The following is a 22650-nucleotide window of genomic DNA, read 5'->3' on the forward strand; positions in this document are numbered from 1 at the left end:
GCCTTCCGAAAATGAAGAGGAGAACCAGGTCAGCTCTCAGTCTCAAGCCTGAAGAGAAGAGGTCTTGGAGAAAGCAGAGAACAACACGGACCAGATAGACGTCTGGACTTCCTTCAGCCCTGAGTCTGTGATCTGGAGAGTCCAGCCAAGGTGTCCCTGATATTTGCCAACTGCCTTCCTGCCGAGCCAAAGTTTTCTTGCTCCCCCTCCTCTGAGGAAGCAGCTGAGGCCCAGGGCCTTGCTCCCTGGGAAATTCTCTTCTCTCTCCATCTTTTGGTGCGTTGGCCCTGTTACTGTGCCAATAGTGTCTTGAGTCCTGTTCCATCTATTCTCAGCTGGTCTTGGGCCGAACACAGGAGTTGGGGGGAAGGGTGAAAATGGGTATTATTCCTTGTAGTTGATCCTGATGCCTTATGTGTATAAAGAGACCCCTTCCCTTCAGTTTTTGTTTTCCATCCCTCTCACACCCTAACAGGATTGAAATAAAACCTTGTTTCTGTTTTTATAAAAATAATTTTTCCTTTAAACGAGACTTGATTTTGTCAATGTCTAGATGTCTAGACACTCTGGTCACATGATCCTTGTCACCCCTGCCTCTGCCATCTGTTCATCTACACAAACACGCTGTTCTGCCAAGAGAGCAGTGATGGTTCCTTTGTGGCTAGGTCCCTTGGGAAGAGTCCTGCTGATGTGTCAAAGCTGCTTGGGAGACTGGGGTGGTGCCCTTAATCTGGTAAAATGTCTTTTGCTGAAATGGAACCTCACTCCTGCCTGTAGTGGCCAGAACTTAATATGGGAGAGACTCCTTACTGTCTATAGCATTCCCTTGCTCACTCTCCCTGCTGCTCAAAGGCTGAGAGAGGTGGGGGAGGATAAAATTGCTGTCAAAAGTCCAAGTAAAACATTTGGAATAGGAAAGAAAAGAATGAAATGAAATTCCTGAATGCTGTGGAATTTTTTTTTTAAAGATTTTAATACATTTAAAAAGTTGATCTAACAGGTAAGTTGAACAACAACTAACTTAATTGACATATAGAGCACTGCACTCGAAACCAACCGTATACATATTGTCTTCAATTATGCCAGAAGCGTTTACCAAAACCGGTCACAGCAGGCCATCAACCCTCAAAATTTTTCAGAAAAGATTAAAATCATGTTCTCTGAACACTTAATTCTCTGGAATTAAGTTAGGGAAAAGAAAACTGGAAAGTCCAAAACTTTTAAAAGCAAGCAGTACAGTTGTAAGTAACCCATGGGTCACAGAAATCACAAAAGAAATTAGAAAAAAAACTTATGATAACCATATCAAAACCAGTAAAGTAATACTTAAGTATTGCTTTAAATTCACATATTACATATTATAGAAGAAAGGATGAAGTCAGTGATCTAAGTTTTATGTCAAACTGGGAAAGGATAGCAATTTCAAAAAAATAGAGAAAAATACAAAACAGGCAAAAGTCAATGAAATAGAAAACATGCAACAAAGGAAATGAAGTAGGAAGTCATTCCCTTGAGAACATCAATAAAATTGACAAACCCTTATAGACCTTAGATCACAAAAAAAAAAAAAATGTTAGAAAAGGGGGAGCACCTGGGTGGCTCAGTCAAATGTCTGACTTGGTTTTGGCTCAGGTCATGATCTTGTGGCCATGAGATCAAGTCCCTGGTCACGCTGTGCCCTGAGCAAGTGAAGCCTCCTTGGGATTCTCTTTCCCTCTCTCTATCCCTCCCCAACTCATGCACACACACTCTCAAAACATTTAAAAAAATCACATTTTGGCTTTTAAAAAAGGGAAAAGGATATCACTCAGATCTTAACACACTCACCAATCTTCCATAAAGTTCCAGAGACGATAGAATTAGGGAACAGGTCCCCATTCACTTTTGAAGCCATCAAAATCTATCAAGGATATCCCAAAGGAAAATCAAGGGCTGAACTCTTCTATGAATGTGGAAGGAAAATTCCCAGGAAGAAATCGGCAAATCAAGTCTAGCAATATATACAAATGATAATGCACTATACTTAATCTCGGTTTACTGTAAAATTACTAGATTGATTCAACACTTGAAAACTAATCAATGCAATTCACATAATCAACTGAATAAGAAAAACTACACAATTGTCTAGACAGATGTACAAAAGAATACTATCAAATTCAATACCTATTCTGATTAAAAGAAGAACAAATTTTGAAAACCAGAAATAGAAGGGCTTCTTAATCTAATGTATCAACAAAAACCCTACAGTAAACCTCTCAATGAAAAAGTACTGAAATCCTCTTCCATAACGTGATCAAGACAAAGATGTCTACTCACATCACCCAAGCCTCTGTGCTGAGCCAAGAAAATAAAAGGATAGTAAAGGGAAAAAAGTATCTGAAACACACTGTATACATTGATAACCCAAAAGAATCTCCAAACTCAGAATTTAATGGATTTAGCAAGGTCCTGGAATACAAAGTCAATATGCAAAAAACAAAAAAGCATTTCTAAATATAACAAAATTGGAATTTCAAAAATATTTATAATGGGGGTGACTGGCTGGCTCAGAACAGCATGTGACTTTTTAAGTTTATTAATTTTTGAGTAATCTCTACACCCAACATGGGGCTTGGACTCTTAATCTCAGGGTTGTGAGTTTGAGCCCCATGGTGGGTGTAGAGAAGGGCTACCAAAAGATACGCAGAAGCTTTACATTGAAAACAACAAGGGGCACCTAGGTGGCTCAGTCGGTTAAGCGCCTGACTTTGGCTTGGGTCATGACCTCACAGTTTGTGAGTTTGAGCCCCAGGCTGAGCTCTGCAGTGACTGTGGAGCCCGCTTGGGATTCTCTCTCTCTCCCTCTCTTTGCTCCTCCCCCACTTGTGCTCTCTGCCTCTCTCAAAATAAATAAACTTTTTAAAAAAATTTTTAACTTTAAAAAAAATTTGTTAATGTTTTATTTATTTCTGAGAGAGAGAGAGAGAGACAGCGTGAGCAGGAGAGGGTCAGAGAGAGAGGGAGACATCGAATCTGAAACAGGCTCCAAGCTCTGAGCTGACTGTCAGCACAGAGCCCGACGCGGGGCTCGAACCCACGAATCGTGAGATCATGACCTGAGCGAAAGCCGGAGGCCCAACCGACTGAGCCACTCAGGTGCCCCTAAAATTTTTTAACATTCATTTTTGAGAGACAAAGCAAGCAGGGGAAGGGCGGAGAGAGAGGGAGACACAGAATCGGAAGAAGGCTCCAGGCTCTGAGCTGTCAGCACAGAGCCCAACACAGGGCTTGAACCCACGAACCATGAGATTATGACCTGAGCCAAAGATGCTTAACCAACTGAGCCACCTAGGCACCCTTTTTTTTTTTTTTAATGTTTATTCATTTTTGAGAGAGAGTAGGGGAGGGGTGGAGAGAGAGAGGGAGATACCATTTGTATTTTTTGTTCTAACTTCCATCATCTTGTCCTCTGGTTCATTTTATACTTCCTTGTTTCCCTTCCCCTTTGTTTTTTTGTTTTGTTTTGTTTTGTTTTTAGAGGAATGGCTATATATTCTCTGGCTTTTGAAGTTGCATATCCTGGCTTTTAATTCCATAAGTGGTCTCTTATTGATTATTTTTAAAGTGGAATTTAATATTTTGAGAAGCGTTTCTGACCGCAAAGAAGATGGGCTTCATTTCTGAAGTTTGAATAGTTAGGCTGGACGGACTGGGGAACTGACTCTAGTCCTAAGAAGCAAGATTTTAAGGCTTCTCCACTGTGTATCAGAAGAGTCTATATTTGATTGTGTGGTAGCAGGACAGGACGGTGTTTAGGTGTCCCTCTTTGCCAGCTGCCCCTTCATTTCAATTTAGGGCTTCTGGGCCTTTCCTGGGCATGGTTCCCAGAAAATCCCTCTGCTGCTGCTGCCATGATCAAGTTTCTGGATCTGTTAATAATAGACAACAGCGGGGAAGGGCCAGGATCATTATGGACATAGGAACGACCAAATCACAGGGACAGTTCCTGAACCGGGGCCCTGTCTGTCCGCTCCCTCCCTCTATAGAGCATCCTGCCGTGGACACGTCTTCTAAGCCACTGTTTGGACCGTTCTAACCTTGTGACGGTCTCCCATGTGCCTGCCCCCAAAATGAGAGCACATGATCTCGGGAGCGTTAGTATGAAAAAGACTATCTGAGATCTGAACTCTCCTAGGAAATCCAGGAGGAATGATAATACCCCTCACCAAGGGAAGAAGGGAAGAAATTGGGCAGCAAGTAGGTGAGGCAAATAGAAAGAGGCAAACCACATATAACCCAAGGGTGTAGACGAAGTGAGGAATGTGAAACAAAAGTGTGGAAAACTGAGGATGTGATGATGTTAGGGGAGTAGAAATGGGAGAGGAAGACAAGCATATGAGACAGGGGCTCTGTTAAGTAAAAGCTGAAGCCAGCACCATTTAAGTTGTGGTGCTCTCTTAATCGTCTATTCCCCATGAACAGCCTCTGGCCTCCGTCCTCAGCCTCCCCACCCTGTATACTCCTCTTCCTTTATCAAAACCTGCTCTCAGAGGCACCAGGCTGGCTCTGTTGGAAGAGCATGCGAATCTTGATCTCAGGGTCCTGAGTTCAAGCCCCATATTGGATGTAGAAATTTTTCAAAATCAAAAACAAAAAACCTGCTCTCTGAAGAATATGGAAACAACTTATAAACTGTGGGAAAACAATAAAATGTCAGAAATTAACACTTGCCAAAACTGGAAACCCTCTTATTGTAACAGACATAGAAAACTACATAAAGAAAATGTATATAGTTAGGGGTCCCTGGCTGGCTCAGTCAGTAGAGCATGTGACTCTTGATCTCAGGGTTGCAAGTTGGAGCCTCATGTTGGGTGTAGACATTACTTTAAGGGGCGCCTGGGTGGCTCAGTCGGTTAAGTGTCCGACTTCAGCTCAGGTCATAATTTCATGGTTTGTGGGTTCGAGCCCCGCGTCGGGCTCTGTGCTGCCAGCTCAGAGCCTGGAGCCTGTTTCGGATTCTGTGTCTCCCAATCTTTCTGACCCTCTCCTGCTCAAGCTGTCTCTCTCTCTCTCTCTCTCTCTCTCTCAGAAATAAATAAAACATTAAAAGATAATTAAAAAATAAAATAAAATTACTGGGGCACCTGAGTGGCTCAGTCAGTTAAGCGTCTGACTTCAGCTCAGGTCATGATCTCTTAGTTTGTGAGTTCAAGCCCCGCGTCAGGCTCTGCACTGACAGCTCAGAGCCTGGATCCTCCTTCATATTCTGTGTCTCCCTCTCTCTCTCTCTCTGTCCCCTCTGTTGATCATGCTCTCTCTCAAAAATAAATAAACAAATGTTTTAAATAATAAAATTACTTTAAAAGAAAGAAAGAGGAAGGAAGCTAGGAAGGAAGGGAGGGAGGGAGGGAGGAAGGAAGGAAGGAAGGAAGGAAAGAGAGAGAGAGAGAAAGAAAGAAAGAAAGAAAGAAAGAAAGAAAGAAAGAAAGAAAGAAAGAAAGAAAGAAAAAGAAAGAAAGGGTGCCTAGGTGACTCAGGTTCTAAGCATCTGACTTGAGCTCAGGTCATGATCTCAGTGTTTCTGAGTTCGAGTCCCACATCAGGTGATCTCCAAACCCACATCGGGTGAGCTCCAGCCCTGTATCAGGTAAGCCCTGCTTCTCTCTCTCTCTCTCTCTCTCCCTCTTTCTCTCTGCCCCTCTCTTACTTGCACTCTTTCTCTCTCTCAAAAAAGAAAAACAAATGTATCATTGAATAAGTTATAAAGGGAAGAGCGTTGTTAGCTCCTGGGACTAGAAAATAGAACTCAGCCAACCATTTCAGAAGCCAGCTATGAATATGGTCCCGTCACAACTCTCCTTCCTCCCACAAGTAACCACAATCCTGACATTTATGGTAATCACTTAAGAGGATTTTATTTTAATGGGACTAAAGGTTTAGCTATAAATAACCACTAATGGTAGAATTTAGGTCCTTGAGGGGTGTTTGGGGGAGCCATGAGAGGTAACCATATCTCAGCACACTTAAAATCACATCATTTCATACAGTTAGCTCCCTCTGTGCCTATGATTAAAACACACCTCCCTGGAAAAGGATCCCCAGAAGTCTAAGTCCTGGGTTGTGCCCTGTGCCCTCAGCTGCCTGATTCCCATCCGCTGGTCCAGAAAGCTCTATACCCCACAGCCTTTTCAAGGCAGAGCAGAAGTAGGTCCCAGCTCACGGTGCTTGGGAGAGTGCCAGAGCCTGTTTGTCTCTGCCTCTGACGTGTGAGTCCAGGACATTGCCTAGACTTCTCTGGGCCTCAGTCTCTCCGTGTGAGGTATGGAGCCATAATAAAGCCTTGCACAATTTAGGGGCGCCTGGGTGGCTCAGTCGGTTAAGTGTCTGACTTTGGCTCAGGTCATGATCTCGTGGTTTGTGGGTTACTGCGTAGGGCTCTGTGCTGACAGCTCAGAGCCTGGAGCCTGTGTCGGATTCTGTATCTCCTTCTCTCTCTACCCTCCCCCCACTTGCTCTCTCTCTCTCTCTCTCTCTTTCTCTGTCTCTCAAAAATAAACATTTAAAAACATTTTTTAACACATTTTAGTAAAGCCTTTTACAATTCCTAAATTGGTCCCTCTTCCTCAGTGTTGGTTTCTATTTCAGCCACCTATTCATTCACCTTGCAAGAAGCTCATTACCTTTCTTTCCCCCGTGGGTGTCTCTCCAATCTTGTGCTCCACTTTTTTGGATTCTTGCATACGAATTCGTGCCATCTCTGCACACATCTTTATAAACACGCATCCATGTCCTTGCACATTGGAGGTGCTGAACAAATGTTCGCAGAATGAATAAACGTAAAGGAAGAACAAATGAGTTGTTTGATGCGTTTATGCGTGCAAGTCCTTCAATATTTAGCAAGGGCCCAAAATAGGCAGAGATATTAACCTGTCCCTTTCCACTCTCCTCCTCTCCTCCCTTTCTCCTCATCTTCCTCCTTTCCCATCCTATTTCTTTTTTCCTTTCCCTGTGCCACAGAGCTAGACTGAGAGCCCTGAAAGACACAGCAGTAGACCGGCGGAACAGACACCCTGGAAAGGAGCCAGATGAAATAAGGGCAGAGACAGCCGGTCAACATGCCGGGAGAAACTGTGCGGACTGAAAAGCCGTGATTCACGGAGCACCGCCACGCAGACACTCCTTGGGTTTCACTTTGAGAGCCGCTGCAGGACTGGGGTCAGTGAGGGCAGCCATCAAGATGAAGGGCGGCTAGGCTCCTCCTCCCTTAATCCTTTTCTACCTACCCCTCCCCCAAAAACCCCTGGCGATGACCTGTGTCCTGGGCCTTTAAGAGTTGGAAGGGCCGGACCGAGAAGAGAGCTCACACCTCTCCCCACCCTACTCCTTCCTTTCGGCTGCGAGTCGGCCGGTCAGAGCAGAAAACTGCAGAAAAGAGGAGGAAGGCAGCGGAGCGGGGAGCGGAGCGAGAGGAGCAAAGAATCCAGCTGGGTTTCCTCCGCCCACAGGAGAGGGCATCGCAGAGCTCACAGACACAGGACTGCTCTCCTGCCCACGGTAAGGGCCCGGGGCCTCCGACCAGCCTCTGCTCCAAGCTCTGCCCTGCCTAGGTCCCGGCCCCTGCCCCCCACATGCTTATCCACCCTGATTAAATCGTACCCCAGACTCCTTAGCCATAACAGGTCTGCAAGACTCCTACCTCCTGGTTCTCCCTAGCTCATCCCCTCTGATTTACCGTTTTCCTCCCTGGCTGTGGCAGTCACCTCTTTATATGGGGGCCTCTTAGCCACCCAGGGCTGCCCCTCAGAGTCGAGCCCCACCCTAGTAAGGGAAGAGAGAGCATTGGAGTAGCCACGCTTTAGCACAGATGAATTAACAGAATGTTGAGGATTACCAAAGACCCAAGGAAGAGTATAGAAACTATAGAGTTAGGAGATTTCCTTAGAAAGAGCCCAGGTTTGAGTTCCGTACCTGTTCTCAGCCTGCTCGATGGGCCAGGGCAGCTTGCTGGCATGCCCGAGTGCTGTGCCGGGAAGCGCACCTGCTTCTAGTCCGGACTCTGCCTTTAACTAGCTATGCGACTCCGGACAGCAGCTTCCTGAGCTGGGATAGGAATTCAGGGTTTCCCGACTTACTTGTGTGTGGGGGCTTCTTTTTAACAATAAATATTCCTGAGCCCCATCCTTGCAAATTCTGATCTGGTCGATTTGGGGTGGGGCTCGGGAATCTATTTTGAGACACTCTCCTAAGGGATAGTGATATAACCAGGAACCTCTGGGTTAGATGAGTTATGGAAGAGTCTTTGAGCTCTAACATTCTGAGGGCTATGACCTATGACCAGAGCCATTCTGTCCTCTTTCTATGAACGAGGTCAGGCAATAGTCCTGCTCAGAAGCAAGAGGGAAGGCAAAATGATTCTCTTCTTGCCCCTCGCAGAGCCCCGAGACACCCTGAATTTCACAGTAATGTCTTTGGCACCATTGGCAGCCCTGTCAGAGTCCATCTCTAGGTGACAGAAGCCACCTGTAGGTTGAGGACCAAATCTTACTCGGCGGCCCTGGCCACTTTCGACCTTATTTTCTGTCTCTGTTCTCTCGTCTGTATTATAGAGGTAATTCTCTGTAGCCTGGAGGATCTCTACACTCGCCTCTGGGAGTGAACAGTCAAGAACTACTCTCTTTCTCTCAGGCTTCATCCTGTTTCTTACGTCTTGCTCTTGCTCCCACTCCCGATCCTTTGTCCCTTCTTTCCTCGCTGCATCTGCATCAGCTGTGACCGTCCTTCCCATCCTGCCGTCAAACACCAGAGGATGCGGCAAGACCTAGAATACCCGGGTTCTAAGTCGCGTTCTCGGGGCAGTGTGTTCAGTCGGTCTCCTAGGATACGGGGGAAAGTGAGGCTGAGCGGAGGGGTGCGCTCCTGAGTGTCCTCCTCCCTCCTGGACCCCAGTCTCAAAAATCTCCACAGGGGACGAGAACCAGAGCTGTTGGGAATTAGAAGAGAAAGAAAGAAGAAGAGGTGAGGGGGGAGGGGTGGGGAGAAGGATGAGGAGAGGAGAGCGCGGAGAGGCTGACAAGAAAGAGGGCAAGTAGGCAGGCAGACAGGATCAGGAGAGAAGGGTGAGCTGAGAGAAGGGACAAGGAAGGCGTCACGATGGGGAGGGAGAGAAACTGGAGGAAAGAAAAGAAAGGCTATGAAGTGGGACGTGGTGGGGGCAGAAGATGACAGAGAGGAGACACAAAACATCCATGTCCCCCACGGATCCGGAGCCCTGCCCTAACCTGCTTCCGAGACAAAACCCTTTCTAAGGGCAGAGCCTGGTGAAATCTCCGAGCTGGACATACGGAACCTTAGTTCTAGCCTCACCTGCTGCTACTTAATTAACTCATTCGAGGACTCTGGCGGTTCAGTTCATCTTTCTAGTCCTCAGCCCCCTTCTCTGTAAAATGAAATCCAGCTCTGACATCCGGGAGCTCCTGAGTTGGAATTGGCCCTCACATGTCGCCTGGATCTAGGTTTCAAATAGCGAGTCAGGAACGGGAGCAGGAGTGGAAGAACAAGGCGAGCCCTGGGGCTGGAAGAGTTTGATAAAAAGTCTAAGATAATTTTCCAAAGAGGGACACCTGGGTGGCCTGTCAGTCAAGCTTCTGACTCTTGGTTTCAGCTCAGGTCTTGATCTCAGAGTCGTGAGTTGGAGCCTTGTGTTGGGCTACTTAGAAAGGATTTTCCCCCCTAAGGCTTGTTTGAGAGGAAGTAGGTTCCAAAACAGGAGGGTCCCAGCTTTGGAGCTTAGGCTTCCTCTGCTTCCCGTGTTTCTGGACATTCCAGGGAGGCTCCCAGACACGGGTGTAAGGGAAGGTAATTCTTTCTTCTCCCAGGGCCGAGACCCACCCCATCCCCGAGTCCCTATGCCCCAGACACGGGAGCTGAAATTCAGAGAGGAGATAAGGCAGGATGTTGGCAAAGGGGGATTAGAGCCCCTTCCCCTAGAATCCGAGGACCTGAGACGTTTAGAAGAACACCTTTTACTTCAGTCTCCATTCAGCTTTGCAGCCTTAGATTCCAAAATGCATTGCCACCCAAAGTAGCAGAGCTGTTTTTCTCGCTCTCAGGAAGCACTCTGGCCCCTTCGTCCATCCAGAGGCTTCTTCTGGTCTCACCCAGGCTCACATATTCAGCCTCAGCCAGCAAAACCTTTGCATTTTGGAACTGTCTCGGGGTTCTCTCTCTCCTGAGAGCTACCTCGAGTTGTCCTTCCCACTTAGATGCAGACTGGTTCCCAACCTTCCCCTCTCCCTCTCCCTTCCCCTGCATGTTTGCTAGTCTTTTAGAAAGTCTTCTATAGGGGCGCCTGGGTGGCTCAGTTGGTTAAGCATCTAACTCTTGATTAGCTCAGGTCTTGATCTCAAGGCTGCGAGTTCAAGCCCTATGTTGGGCTGTACACTGGATGTGGAGTCTACTTTTAAAAAGGAAGGGAGGGAAGGAAGGAGGAAGGAAGGAAGGAAGGAAACCTTCATTATTAGGTCCCTCGCATTTCTGGACTTCTGCTTTGGGTCCTATAGTCAGGGAAGTTGCATTTTCAGTGACCCCCACATTTTTCCTAAAGATTATAGGCTCTTCCTATTTATAGGCTCTTCCAACTAAACGGAGATAGGCTCTTTGACCTGAGACAAGTCACATCACATTTCCGGCTTCTGCTTTTCATTTATTAAATAGAGGGAGTTGAACTGCACAGTGTTTTTAATGGAGCGCCACCTGAATGATTTTAGAGATGCTTTTTGTGTTTTAGATACTCACCATTGTCAAAATTTTAACTTATCAATTAAAAACCACAACTATTCTATTCCTTTGATTATACAATGCATAGAGCTTTATGCTTCGGGAACTTTGCCAGTTCCAGAAAGATTGTGTCAAGAGTTGAGAATTTCTGGGGCACCTGGGTGGCTCAGTTGGTTAAGCATCCGACTTTGGCTCAGGTCAGATCTTATGGTTCATGGGTTCGAGCCCCGCATCAGGCTCTGTGCTGACAGCTCAGAGCCTGGAGCCTGTTTCAGATCCTGTGTCTTCCTCTCTCTCTGCCCCTCCCCCACTCATGCTCTGTCTTTCTCAAAAATAAATAAACTATAAAAAAAAAAATTTTTTTTAAAGAGTTGAGAATTTCTTATAAGCGCTACGTATCAAGTCTTCTAGTTCTTTTCTAAGGAAGTTTGTTGTTACCTACTAGGACAACTTATCCAGGTCCTAAATTAGCATAGATCTTTTTTTTTTTTTTAATGTTTTATTTATTTCTAGGAGAGAGAGAGAGAGAGACAGCGTGAGCAGGGGAGGGTCAGAGAGAGAGGGAGTCACAGACTGAAACAGGCTCCAGGCTCTGAGCTGGCAGTCAGCACAGAGCCCGACGCGGGGCTCGAACCCACGAACCGCGAGATCATGACCTAAGTGAAAGTCGGACGCTTAACCGACTAAGCCACCCAGGCGCCCCTAAATTAGCATAGATCTTAAAGAAGGTTCTCTTTTTTTTAGCAGGTAGAGAAGACCTGAAAATGCAGTTCTGGGCCGCCTGGGTGGCTCAGTCAGTTAAGCGTCTGACTTCAGCTCAGGTCATGATCTTGTGGTCTGTGAGTTCGAGCCCTACTTCGGGCTCTGTGCCAATAGCTCAGAGACTGGAGCCTGCTTCAGATTCTAAGTCTCTGTCTCTCTCTGCCCCTTCCCTGCTCACGCTCTCTGTCTGTCTGTCTCCCTCAAAAATAAATAAACATTTAAAAATTTTAAGAAGATGCAGTTCTGAGACTCTATAACTTACCTGGTCCATTAAACTGAGAATAACTGTTCAGCCAAAGAGTATAAAATGTGCTTTTCTATGTGAAGGCAGAAAGAGACGGCTCATTTTTCAAGTATGGCACTAAGTGTCACAGAAGAGTCAAAAGAGCCACTCTGCCCCGGCCCCCAGGAGCTGGATGATCTGCACAGGGGTGTGAAGAGGGCTCCCAAGATGGAGAAGCTGGGGTCATTCCATCTGGAGAAGGGAAGGCTGGGATAGGGAGAGATTCCAGGTTCTGAAAGGGGGAAGCCAGCTTGATGGTGCCCCTTAATAATCACGAGCTAAGAAGGACAGTAAAGGTTACACAGTGGACTGTGGGGTATTGGGTAGAAGGCTCTGGTGTAGCCCTCTCTGGACTTGACTATGGGAAATAGCAGAGCCTTTAGAATCAGACACATTTGGCTTTAAATTCTGAATCCCTATGTGATTCGATGCAAGTTTCTTAGCCTCTCTAAGCCTCAGAGTCTACCAAACTCAAACTAGAAGTAAAAAAAGCTGGAGACTATGTAGATGAACTACCTAGCATATAGTGGCCAGTCAAGGCACACTGCTTTCCTTCTCTTCCTCCTTTGATCTGTTATTCTAAGACTACCAGTATTAACCCAAAGCTTTTTCCTTTTTAATTAAAAATTTTTTTAATGTTTTATTTATTTCTGAGAGAGAGAGACAGCGTGAGCAGGGGAGGGTCAGAGAGAGAGGGAGACACAGAATCCGAAACAGGCTCCAGGCTCTGAGCTGTCAGCACAGAGCCTGATGCAGGGCTCGAACCCACGAACCATGAGATCATGACCTGAGCTGAAGTCGGACGCCCAATCGACTGAGCCACCCAGGCGCCCCTTTTTAAAAATATTTTTAAATGTTTATTTATTTTTTTGAGAGAGAGCAGGAGCAGAAAAGGGGCAGAGAGACAGAGAGACCCAGAATCTGATGCAGGCTCCAGGCTCTGAGCTGTCAGCACAGAGCCTAATGTGCGGCTTGAACTCACAAACCGGGAGATCATGACCTGAGCTGAAGTTGGCCGCTTAACCGACTGAGCCACCCAGGTGCCCCAACCCAAAGCTTTTTATTCCTCTTTGCTCCTGTAGGTGACTCTGGCATCAGCTGGTGGAGCAGGAGGTGATGGCGTCCCTGAATCAAGGCCGTGAGTACCCCAGCAGGAGACGAGGGTTTGGGGAGACAGCCCAGGGTCAGGGAGGAGTCCGGATCCTTGTTCCAGAGCTCCTCCTGGGCCCTCTACCCTCCCCACCAGCTACCCAGCCAGCCCCTTCTCCTGGCCCAGGGCTGCTCATCAATCAAGAGGTGCTGCTGATGCAGAAAGGCATGGTGATGCGCAAGGTGAGGTCCAAAAGCTGGAAGAAACTAAGATACTTCAGACTTCAGGATGACGGCATGACAGTCTGGCATGCCCGGCAGGCGGGAGGCAATGCCAAGCCCAGCTGTGAGTCACGTGGTTAGCTAGGGGTGGGCGTGTTGGGTAGACTGGACTCTGAAGAGGCCAGCAGCTGGAGAGCAGGGGAGGGACCGGGGTCCTACAGTGTGTCCTTGTGCTGTCCCTCTCGTTTCTCTCTCTGGAAATTATAACGGCATTTGCCTCGTAAGGCTATTTATGAGGATTCAACCAGCGATGGCGTGTAAAGGGCTTAGGGGAGCCCTAGCCTATAATAAAGCTCAATAAATCACAGGTTATAGTGTATCGCTATTAAATTAAGGCATGATCTCAGGCATCGGGCTGCCTGCATTAAAGCCCTTGCTCTGCCACTCTCTGGCTGAGCTGACAAGTTACTTAAATTAAGCTTCAGTTTCCTCATCTGCAAAATGGAGATTAAACAGTATCTGCCTAGATGGTTACAGGGACTAAATAAGTTCATGTATAAAGCACTTACCATGGGACCTAAAACCAGGATGCATTTAATACATTAGCCACGATAACGAATGTTTTTAAAAATCATAAACGCAGCATAACAATGTGCATCCTGTTGGCCAGATGCCTTACGGGTCCTCTAAAAATCTGATCACAGGACACATGTAAGAGTGTGCATTAGAGATATAATCAAATCTCACAGGCCACACCACCTCCGGCTGAGGAAAGGGGGTGGAAGAATTTCTCTGGCTCTCCCCTAGACGTCTGGAAAGAGGAAGCCCTCAAACCTGGAACGGGGGAATTGAATTTGGGCACATCATGCTTTGGTGTAACTGCTACTGCGTAGACTCGGAGAGTGTTTCCTTCCGTCAGTGATCACTACCACGTGGACAGGCCACAGAAGGGACCACCCCTTATTTCAGATAAGGGGTTAAGTCATTTTGGTCTGTGTCATACTGCCAGCTGCTGGCCAAAAGCCAGGTCTTGCCACTCCCCGCACAAGGCCCCTTGCCATGCTGCCTATGAAAATGGCAGTGACTCATGGGGAATCTTGAATCCCAGGGGTCTGCACCTCCCTGCACTAAGACTTGGGGGTTTCATCCTGTGGAGGTTGGGGTTCCTCTTCCCCGTGGCTTCACAGAGAGGAAGGGAGTACAGGTCCCTGGCCCTTCACCCCTGCAATTTGGTGGATTCTCTTCCTCAGTGCCCCGCTTGCTTCTTCTCCGGCAGTCTCAATCTCTGACGTGGAGACAGTGCGTGAGGGCCATGAGTCTGAGCTGCTGCGCAGCCTGGCAGAAGAGTTCCCCCTGGAGCAGGGCTTCACCATCGTCTTCCATGGCCGCCGCTCCAACCTGGACCTGGTGGCCAGCAGTGTTGAGGAGGCCCAGATATGGATGCGGGGACTCCAACATTTGGTGGACTTTGTCACCAGCATGGACCAAAAGGAGAGGCTGGACCAGTATCAGCAGGATGGAGTCAGAGTGGGAACCAGAGGTGACGAAAGAGGCTGCCGGGCTAAGGACGGGCGGGGGCGTGCAGGGATAGGGAGGTCTAAGAGGCCAGATGGGGTGGGCAAGGGCAGCTCCGGCCCATGTGAGGCAGAGGATATTAAAGGAGTAATTGAGGCTTGGGATAGCAAAACACATAGTCAGGCAGAGAATGGGCATAAGGGATTGGTGGAAGGGACAGCGAGTGGCAAAGGACCAAACAAGGTACTGATCTTGAGAGCTGAACGAAGATCCCGGTGGCAGTAACCACCATAAGGACTGGGAAGCAGCTTTCGTGGTGCTGACTGATTCAGATTTCCTAGATTGTATTCACCTTCCATGCCAGTTCGTTCATGCATTTGTTCCTTCCTTCCTTCCTTCATTCATTCATTTCCCATTTATTAAGCAGACAGTATCAGCCACTATACCACCGTTTAGAAGTACGAAGACCAGTGAGACTCAGGCATGGTTTTAGTTGTTGGAAAAAAATGGAATTGGGTAAATAATCTGTGTCCTAGAAGTGTTACGGGACTTAGGTTATTTGTGGGTGTTCAAAGGAAGGAGAAATTTTTTTTTCTGAGATTTACATTTAATTTTTTTATTTTAAAGTTGTTTTTTTTTTAATGTTTTATTTATTTCTAGGAGAGAGAGAGACAGCGTGAGCAGGGGAGGGTCAGAGAGAGAGNAGGAAGGAGAAATTTTTAATTCTAGCTGAGAGAGTTCTGAGAAAACTTTAGGCAGGTAGTTGCATTTGAGCTGAGCCTTGAAAGAGAGTAGAATTTGAACCTAGAGAAGGAGGGAAAGGCTGTCCTGCCTAAGGGAACAGCATACAAAGGCCCAGATGCAGGGCATTGAAGAGCAGGAAAGAGTGGGACACCAGAGAGCGGAGAGTTGTTGAGTCTGGCCAAAGTTCAGGGAGGAAAAGAGGTGTGATGAGAAGGCTGGGTGGGGGCCAGATCATGGCGGTGAAGACCTTCAATCTATGTTAGGAAACGTGGGCTCCTTTCTGCAGGCAACAGGGTGGCCCCTGCAGGCACCCGAGCCGTGCGGGGACAAGATAGATTGGTGCTCTGGGGAGACTATTCTCGCAGCTCATGTGGAAAGTGCATTGGCCGTGGAGGAGAGGCTGGGAAGATACTAGGGGGGAGGATGTCAGTGGATGAACATGCACACTCATCTGCACACACAATCGCACACACGGTGCTTTTGCCTTGACTCACACCTGGGTGGCTGAGCGACTGGTTCCAGCGCGGAGACAAGAACCAGGACGGCCGGATGAGCTTCCCGGAGGTCCAGCGCTTACTACGCCTGATGAACGTGGAAATGGACCAAGATTACGCCTTGCATCTTTTCCAAGTGAGTCTTTTGGGGAAGGGTTTTCAGAAGCCAGCCAAGACCACATTCCCACTTGGTCAGAAGTATTCTGGCCCTAACCAGCATCGCTCTTTGTTGAATCTCTCCTGTGCGCCCTGCTGCTATGCCAGGCTCGATGGAAAGGGTAGGGTGTGGCTCTTAGCCTTCCGTTGGCTTAGAAAGACAATTCATGGGGGCGACTGGGTGGCTCAGTCGGGTAAGCGTCTGACTCTTGGTTTCGGCTCAGGTCATGATCTCACGGTTTGTGGGTTCAAGCCGTGCATCGGGCTCCATGCTGACAGTGTGGAGCCTGCTTGAGATCCCCTCTCTCCCTCTCTCTCTGCCCTTTGCCTGCTCATACTCTCTGTCTCTCAATACAGATAAATAAACTTTAAAAATAAAAAAATAATTAAAAAAAGAAAGATGAGTCATAATCTTATGAAAGGTAAACCGTACATTACTATGTCAGACGTCAAGGACCTCTCTGTCCATAGCCGGAATTTCACATGTGCCTAGTATCAATGGAAAACTCCAACTGGAATGTGAGGAAGTAGGAGGAGAGAGCTTTTGCCCTTGTAGGCACTTGTCGGGGGCAGTTCACTCTTTCTAATTGAAATTTTCTCTAGTAGCAAATGGTATGGCTACAGGTTTGCTTTTTGCTTGCCGAAGTGGCTCTTATGAATACTAAATGTCAGGTGTTCCGTGGGCGTACTGTGGAAGTGTGTTTGTATCCATCTGTTAGTAAGACTGCCCTTACAAGGCAAGTCGAAGCCATAAAATTTGCTCTTAAAAGGATTTGTCCACATCCTCTAAACCCTCGCTTGTAGGCAGCAGACGAATCCCAGTCTGGGACTCTGGAAGGAGAAGAATTTGTAGAGTTCTATAAGGCTCTGACTAAGCGCCCTGAGGTGCTGGAAGTGTTTGAAAACTTTTCGGCCGATGGGCAGAAGCTGACCCTGCTGGAATTTGTGGATTTCCTCCGAGAGGAGCAGAATGAAGGAGAAAGAGCTTCTGACCTTGCTCTGGAACTCATCGACCGCTATGAGCCTTCAGAGAGCGGTAAGAGGGCTGGAGGGTGGAGAGGCACCGGCCATGGGGCGGGGAGGGGGACCAGGATTAGAAAGGTCCAGAGACAAGCCGCCTTCTGCCTAACTCAGGGAAGGCTGAGTCCACCCGTACCCCAACCCCTGGGCAATCATTTTCACCTCATTCAACCACTCCATGGGAAGGAGAGAAGAAATTTCCTTCCCAAATAAGACAGGAGTCTCCTGTGATACGAGATCTCTCCGGTGGAAGAGATCCTCCAGCTTCACTTTCGGAATAAGTTCTTCCTGATATCCACATTTGTCCCCGGGGGGAAAAGGAAGAGCCTCGTTCTTCTTGCTTCGGCTTCTCCTCCAGCGCATACGATTCCTTTTCCTCTAGCTCCTTCATGGTTCCTGTTTGGTGTTCCTTTAAGTGCTGGGTCTCCGCCCTTTCCTGAACTTTCTCCAAATTCTCCAAGTAGTTCTTAAATTGCTAAGGCCCTGGGCCAGGGAAGCTAGTCAGTCCCTGGCTGAGGGGGGTGATGAGGAGGCCAGTCACCTAGCTTTTAGCAAGCATGGATAACCCTCAGACCTCTCTCCCTGCCCCTTCAGTGGACACCCCCCTGCCCTTCATGCCCTTCAGAATTCCAGGAATTGACATTAATAATAAATGATTTGCAAGGCACTTTCACATCGCTTACTTCATTTAGTCCTCCCTTCAACCTTGTAAATCAAAAGCATAATCTTTATTCGGCTACTGCGAAGCCTCCCATCATGTGCCAACATCACTACATGCCTTTTGTTTCCTCATCCTTCCCATGGCCCGTTGAAGTGGGTTCCATTATTAAGTCAGTTGTGCAAAAGAAGAAAACTAGGGTTTAGAAAGATCAACTGAGTTGCTCAAAGCCAACAGCTAATGAGAGGAGGAATCAGGATTCAAACCCGGGTCCCTTCACCCTTTCCTCATACCTCTGTGGAACACGAGGATTAGAGATGAGATGAATGAGAGCTGGACAAGGGACCCACATTTCCAAGTCTCGACTCCCAACGCCCTTTCATTCATTCGTTCACTCACGACGTCAGCTAATGCTCACTGAGCACATGTCATGTACCAGGACCTCAGGACCGGAGAGGCAGCAGGCAGAGGTTGGGCAAGGACACTGCCTTCATGGAGCTTCGAGTCAAACAGAAAGGATTGGAATCGCTGATTCCAGATTCCTATTCATGTTTAGAGAAGAAAGGGAGCTATAAAGAAATCATTTCAGGGGCGCCTGGGTGGCTTAGTCGGTTAAGCGTCCGACTTTCGCTTGGGTCATGATCTCGCAGTTCGTGGGTTCAAGCCCCGCGTCGGGCTCTGTGCTGACTGCCAGCTCAGAGCCTGGAGACTGTTTCAGTCTGTGACTCCCTCTCTCTCTGACCCTCCCCTGCTCACGCTGTCTCTCTCTCTCTCCTAGAAATAAATAAAAACATTAAAAAAAAAGAAATCATTTCAGAAAATTAAATAGAAGAAGAATGCGGTGGCTTAAGAAGTAGGATCTTCTATTTCCAGTGCAGTTTCATTTATTCTACCACCTGGCCCTCAGGGTGTTCCCTCCCCTGAATTCCCCTGACAGATACTATACTCTGGCTGCAGAGAATCATATCAGGAGAACTGGGCTCAACTCCCCACTGTACTTCTTTTTTTTTTTTTCTTTTTCATTTTTAAAAATTATTTATTTTTAAATTTACTTCCAAGTTAGTTAGCATATAGTGCAATAATAATTTCAGGAGTAGAATCCAGTGATTCATCCCCTACATATAACACCCAGTGCTCATCCCAGAAAGTGTCCTTAATGCCCCGTGCCCATTTAGCCCGTGCCCCCCACCCACAGCCCCTCCAGCAACCATCAGTTTATTCTCTATACTTAAGAGTCTCTTATGTTTTGTCCTTGTTCCTGTTTTTATATTATTTTTGCTCCCCTTCCCTTATGTTCATCTGCTTTGTATCTTAAATTCCATTTATGAGTGAAGTCATATATTTGTCTTTCTTTGACTGATTTATTTCGCTTAGCATAAATACCCTCTAGTTCCATCCACATTGTTGCAAATGGCAAGCTTTCATTATTTTTGATTGCCAAGTAATACTCCAGTGTGTGTGTGTGTGTGTGTGTGTGTGTGTGTACCACATCTTCTTTATCCATTCATCTGTCAATGGACATTTGGGCTCTTCCCATACTTTGGCTATTGTCAATAGGGCTGCTATAAACATTGGGGTGCATGTGCACCCTTCGAAACAGCACACCTGTATCCCTTGGAGAAGTACCTAGTGGTGCAATTGCTGGGTCATAGAGTAGTTCTATTTTTAATTTTTTGAGGAACCTCCACCCTGTTTTCCAGAGTGGCTGCACCAGTTTGCATTCCCACTGGCAGTGCAAACGAGACCCTTTTTCTTCGCATCCTCACCAACATCTGTTGTTGCCTGAGTTGTTAATGTTAGCCATTCTGATGGGTGTGAGGTGGTATCTCATTGTGGTTTTGATGTGTATTTTCCTGATGATGAGTGATGTTGAGCAGTTTTTCATGTGTCTGTTGGCCACCTGGATGTCTTCTTTAGAAAATACTTATTCATGTCTTTTGCCCATTTCTTCACTGGATTGTTTGATAAATTCTTTCTAGATTTTGGATACCAACCCTTTATCTGATATGTCATTTGCAAATATCTTCTCCCATTCCGTCGGTTGCCTTTTAGTTTTGCTGATTGTTTCTTCTGCTGTGCAGAAGTTTTTATCTTGATGAAGTCCCGATAGTTCAGTTTTGCTTCTGTTTCCCTTGCCTCCGGAGACGTGTTGAGTAAGAAGTTGCTGCGGCCGAGGTCAAAGATTTTGCAAGCTTTCTCCTCTTCCCCACCGTCCTTTTTACTAACTGCGTAACCTTGGGCAAGCTGAGACACGGTTTGCTCATTTGTAAAATAATTGGTTATCGAATGAAATGATGAACATGAAACGTATCTGGTCACTGTGGATTTACCCTTGTGACGTAAGTTATTACCGTAGAGAAGAAAACTTCCTGTCTCGCTTCCCACCACCGCCCTGCTCCACCATCGCTGGGTCTTCTCAAAGCTGGAGCAAGGAAGCTCGGCATTAGTGTCAAGTTGTTCGGCCTCCCAAGGGAACCCCCGTGCAGCATTGTTCCCCTCAGGGAGACCGCACAGCCCAGTGATATGGGTGTGGCTCGGACCTCTGGCTGCCTGGGTTCAAATCCCAGCTCCTTCACTTATCAGTTATGTTACCTAACCTATCAGGGCAGATTATATTGTATCTACCTCATCATGTTGGTGAGAGCATTAAGAGAGATGCTGCATGGAATGTTCTGGGTATTAAGGGCTCAGTATGAGTCGTTGTTGTTGGTACGTATGAAGCCCATGCTGAGACGAGTGAGGGCTATGAAAGGAGTGACAGGGCACTGCCATTAAAGAAAATGTAGTCCAGGGGCGCCTGGGTGGCTCTGTTGGTTAAGCGTCTGACTTCAGCTCAGGTCATGATCTCACGGTTTGTGGGTTCGAGCCCCGCATCGGGCTCTGTGCTGACAGCTAGCTCAGAGCCTGGAGCCTGTCTTCGGATTCTGTGTCTCCCTCTCTCTCTGACCCTCCCCTGCTCATGCTGTCTCTATCTCTCTCTCAAAAATAAATAAAACATTAAAAAAATGTAGTCCAAGGGGATATTGGACAACTGCTCTTCAAAATACCATATGGGAATCAATGATAGGAAGAAACCCTCAGGTCACGGTTGGCAGCAGTTACGCAGCCCAGGGAATGAAACACAGGTACCTCAGTTGTGTCATTAAGTCTTTGACTTTGTTTGCCTCTGGGCCTCAGTTTCCCCATCTATAAAATCAACCCGTTGCACTAAATACTGTGCTGTCCATTATGGTAACCCTGAGCTCTGTGTGACTATTTAAATTTAGATGAACTAAATTCGGGGTGCCTGGCTGGCTCAGTTGGAAGAGCATGCGACTCTTAATCCCGGGGTCATGAGTTCAAGCCCCCCATTGAGTGTAGAGATTACTGAAAAGAATAAATAAATTGAAACTTAAAAAACAATAACTAGTTGAAATCAAAATTTTAAATTCAGTTCTTCAGTCACACAACCACACTTCAAGTGTTCAGTTAGCCATATGTGTTTGGAGGCTACCATACTGGACGTCACAGAATAGAACATTTCCATCATTGCAGAAAGTCCTATTGTATAGCACTGGATTAGAATGATTTTTTTTAACATTTATTTATTTTTGAGAGACAGAGAGACAGAGCGTGAGCAGGGGAGGGGCAGAGGGAGAGGGAGACACAGAATCCAAAGCAGGCTCCAGGCTCTGAGCTGTCAGCACAGAGCCTGATGCGGGGCTTAAACTCACGAACCGTGAGATCATGACCTGAGCCAAAGTCGGCTGCTTAACCGACTGAGCCACCCAGGTGCCCTAGGTTTGGCTTTTTTCTAAACAAATACTTTTTATTAGTTTATTTATTTATTTTAAATATATATCTTTTAACATTTTTTTTAATGTTTTGTTTATTTCTGAGAGAGAGACAGCATGAGCAGGGGAGGGTCAGAGAGAGAGGGAGACACAGAATCCGAAACAGGCTCCAGGCTATGAGCTAGCTGTCAGCACAGAGCCCGATGTGGGGCTCTAGCCCATGAACCATGAGCTCGTGATCTGAGCCAAAGTCAGATGCTTAGCCAACTGAGCCACCCAGGTTGGTTGGTTGGTTTATTTATTTTTGAGAGAGACAGAGAGACCATGAGTAGGGGAGGAGCAGAGAGAGAATCCCAAGCAGCCTCCCTGCTCAACACAGAGCCTGACGTGGGGCTCAATCCCACAACTTTAAGATTATGATCTGAGCCAAAATTAGGAGTCAGACACAACCACCTGAGCCACCCAGACACCTCTGGACTAGAATAATCTCAATGATTCTCCTTGTAGCTTTAACTTTCTCTGAGGGCCATGGTGATCCAAGTGACAGTGGGTGGGGCACATTTGGGATCTAGAGGCTGGGAGTGGACACCATCTGAAGGCCAGGACTCTGGAGAGAGGTGGGGTGAAGGCCAGGCTGGGGATATGCCGGGATGCTCTCACTCAGAGCTTCTCACTCTATCATTCCCCTGCTCCACACCTTAGGCAAAGTGCGACACGTGCTGAGCTTGGATGGCTTCCTCAGCTACCTCTGCTCGAAGGATGGAGATATCTTCAACCCAACCTGCCTCCCCGTCTACCAAGATATGACTCAACCCTTGAGCCACTACTACATCAACTCCTCTCACAACACCTACCTAGTGGGGGACCAGATTTGTGGCCAGAGCAGCGTCGAGGGATATATACGGTGTAGTGGGAAGGGCTCCAGCTCATGAGAAGGGACCATCTGTGCTATCCATAGCTAACAGGGATTGAGAAGGTGTCCTGGGGGGCTTGGGGCTGAGGATACCTGAGACACTTGGAGGTCATGTCGAAGACTGACAGGAGAGTAGTATTGAAACTCTATGAGTATACGGAGCTTTTTTCTCTTTCATAGGCTATGAAATGCTCTTGGAACCCAGAGGTCCTGACAGGTTTATTTTGAACAAATAAAGTAAATGTTACACGGAAGGCAGTAGCACA

General features: G+C 47.0%; 1 protein-coding gene and 1 long non-coding RNA gene across 4 annotated transcripts in view; one reads left to right on the top strand and one right to left on the bottom strand.

The window, feature by feature from the left end:
* Window positions 1-8071, bottom strand: part of LOC144218664 (uncharacterized) — a 21148-nt gene extending 13077 nt beyond the window's left edge. Inside the window, exons 1-2 of the long non-coding RNA XR_013331213.1 lie at window positions 7948-8071; window positions 6660-6786 (exon numbers count right to left, since the gene is read on the bottom strand). This is a non-coding gene — a long non-coding RNA (uncharacterized LOC144218664). The remainder of the gene's footprint in view (window positions 1-6659; window positions 6787-7947) is intronic.
* Window positions 7422-22650, top strand: part of PLCD4 (phospholipase C delta 4) — a 25038-nt gene continuing 9809 nt past the window's right edge. Inside the window, exons 1-7 of one of the 3 annotated variants that reach the window (XM_077748610.1) lie at window positions 7422-7533; window positions 12883-12938; window positions 13077-13235; window positions 14388-14616; window positions 15871-16000; window positions 16825-17056; window positions 22174-22375. In XM_077748610.1, the coding sequence (XP_077604736.1) occupies window positions 12917-12938; window positions 13077-13235; window positions 14388-14616; window positions 15871-16000; window positions 16825-17056; window positions 22174-22375 (974 nt within the window). In that variant the 5' untranslated portion in view covers window positions 7422-7533; window positions 12883-12916. Of the gene's footprint in view, window positions 7534-12882; window positions 12939-13076; window positions 13236-14387; window positions 14617-15849; window positions 16001-16824; window positions 17057-22173; window positions 22376-22650 lie in introns of those variants that run through there. The other 2 variants (XM_077748608.1, XM_077748609.1) reach the window with 2 other exon arrangements.

Source organism: Crocuta crocuta, unplaced genomic scaffold (assembly GCF_008692635.1).
Source record: "Crocuta crocuta isolate KB4526 unplaced genomic scaffold, BGI_CrCroc_1.0 scaffold229, whole genome shotgun sequence".
NCBI classification, from domain to species: Eukaryota; Metazoa; Chordata; class Mammalia; order Carnivora; family Hyaenidae; genus Crocuta; species Crocuta crocuta.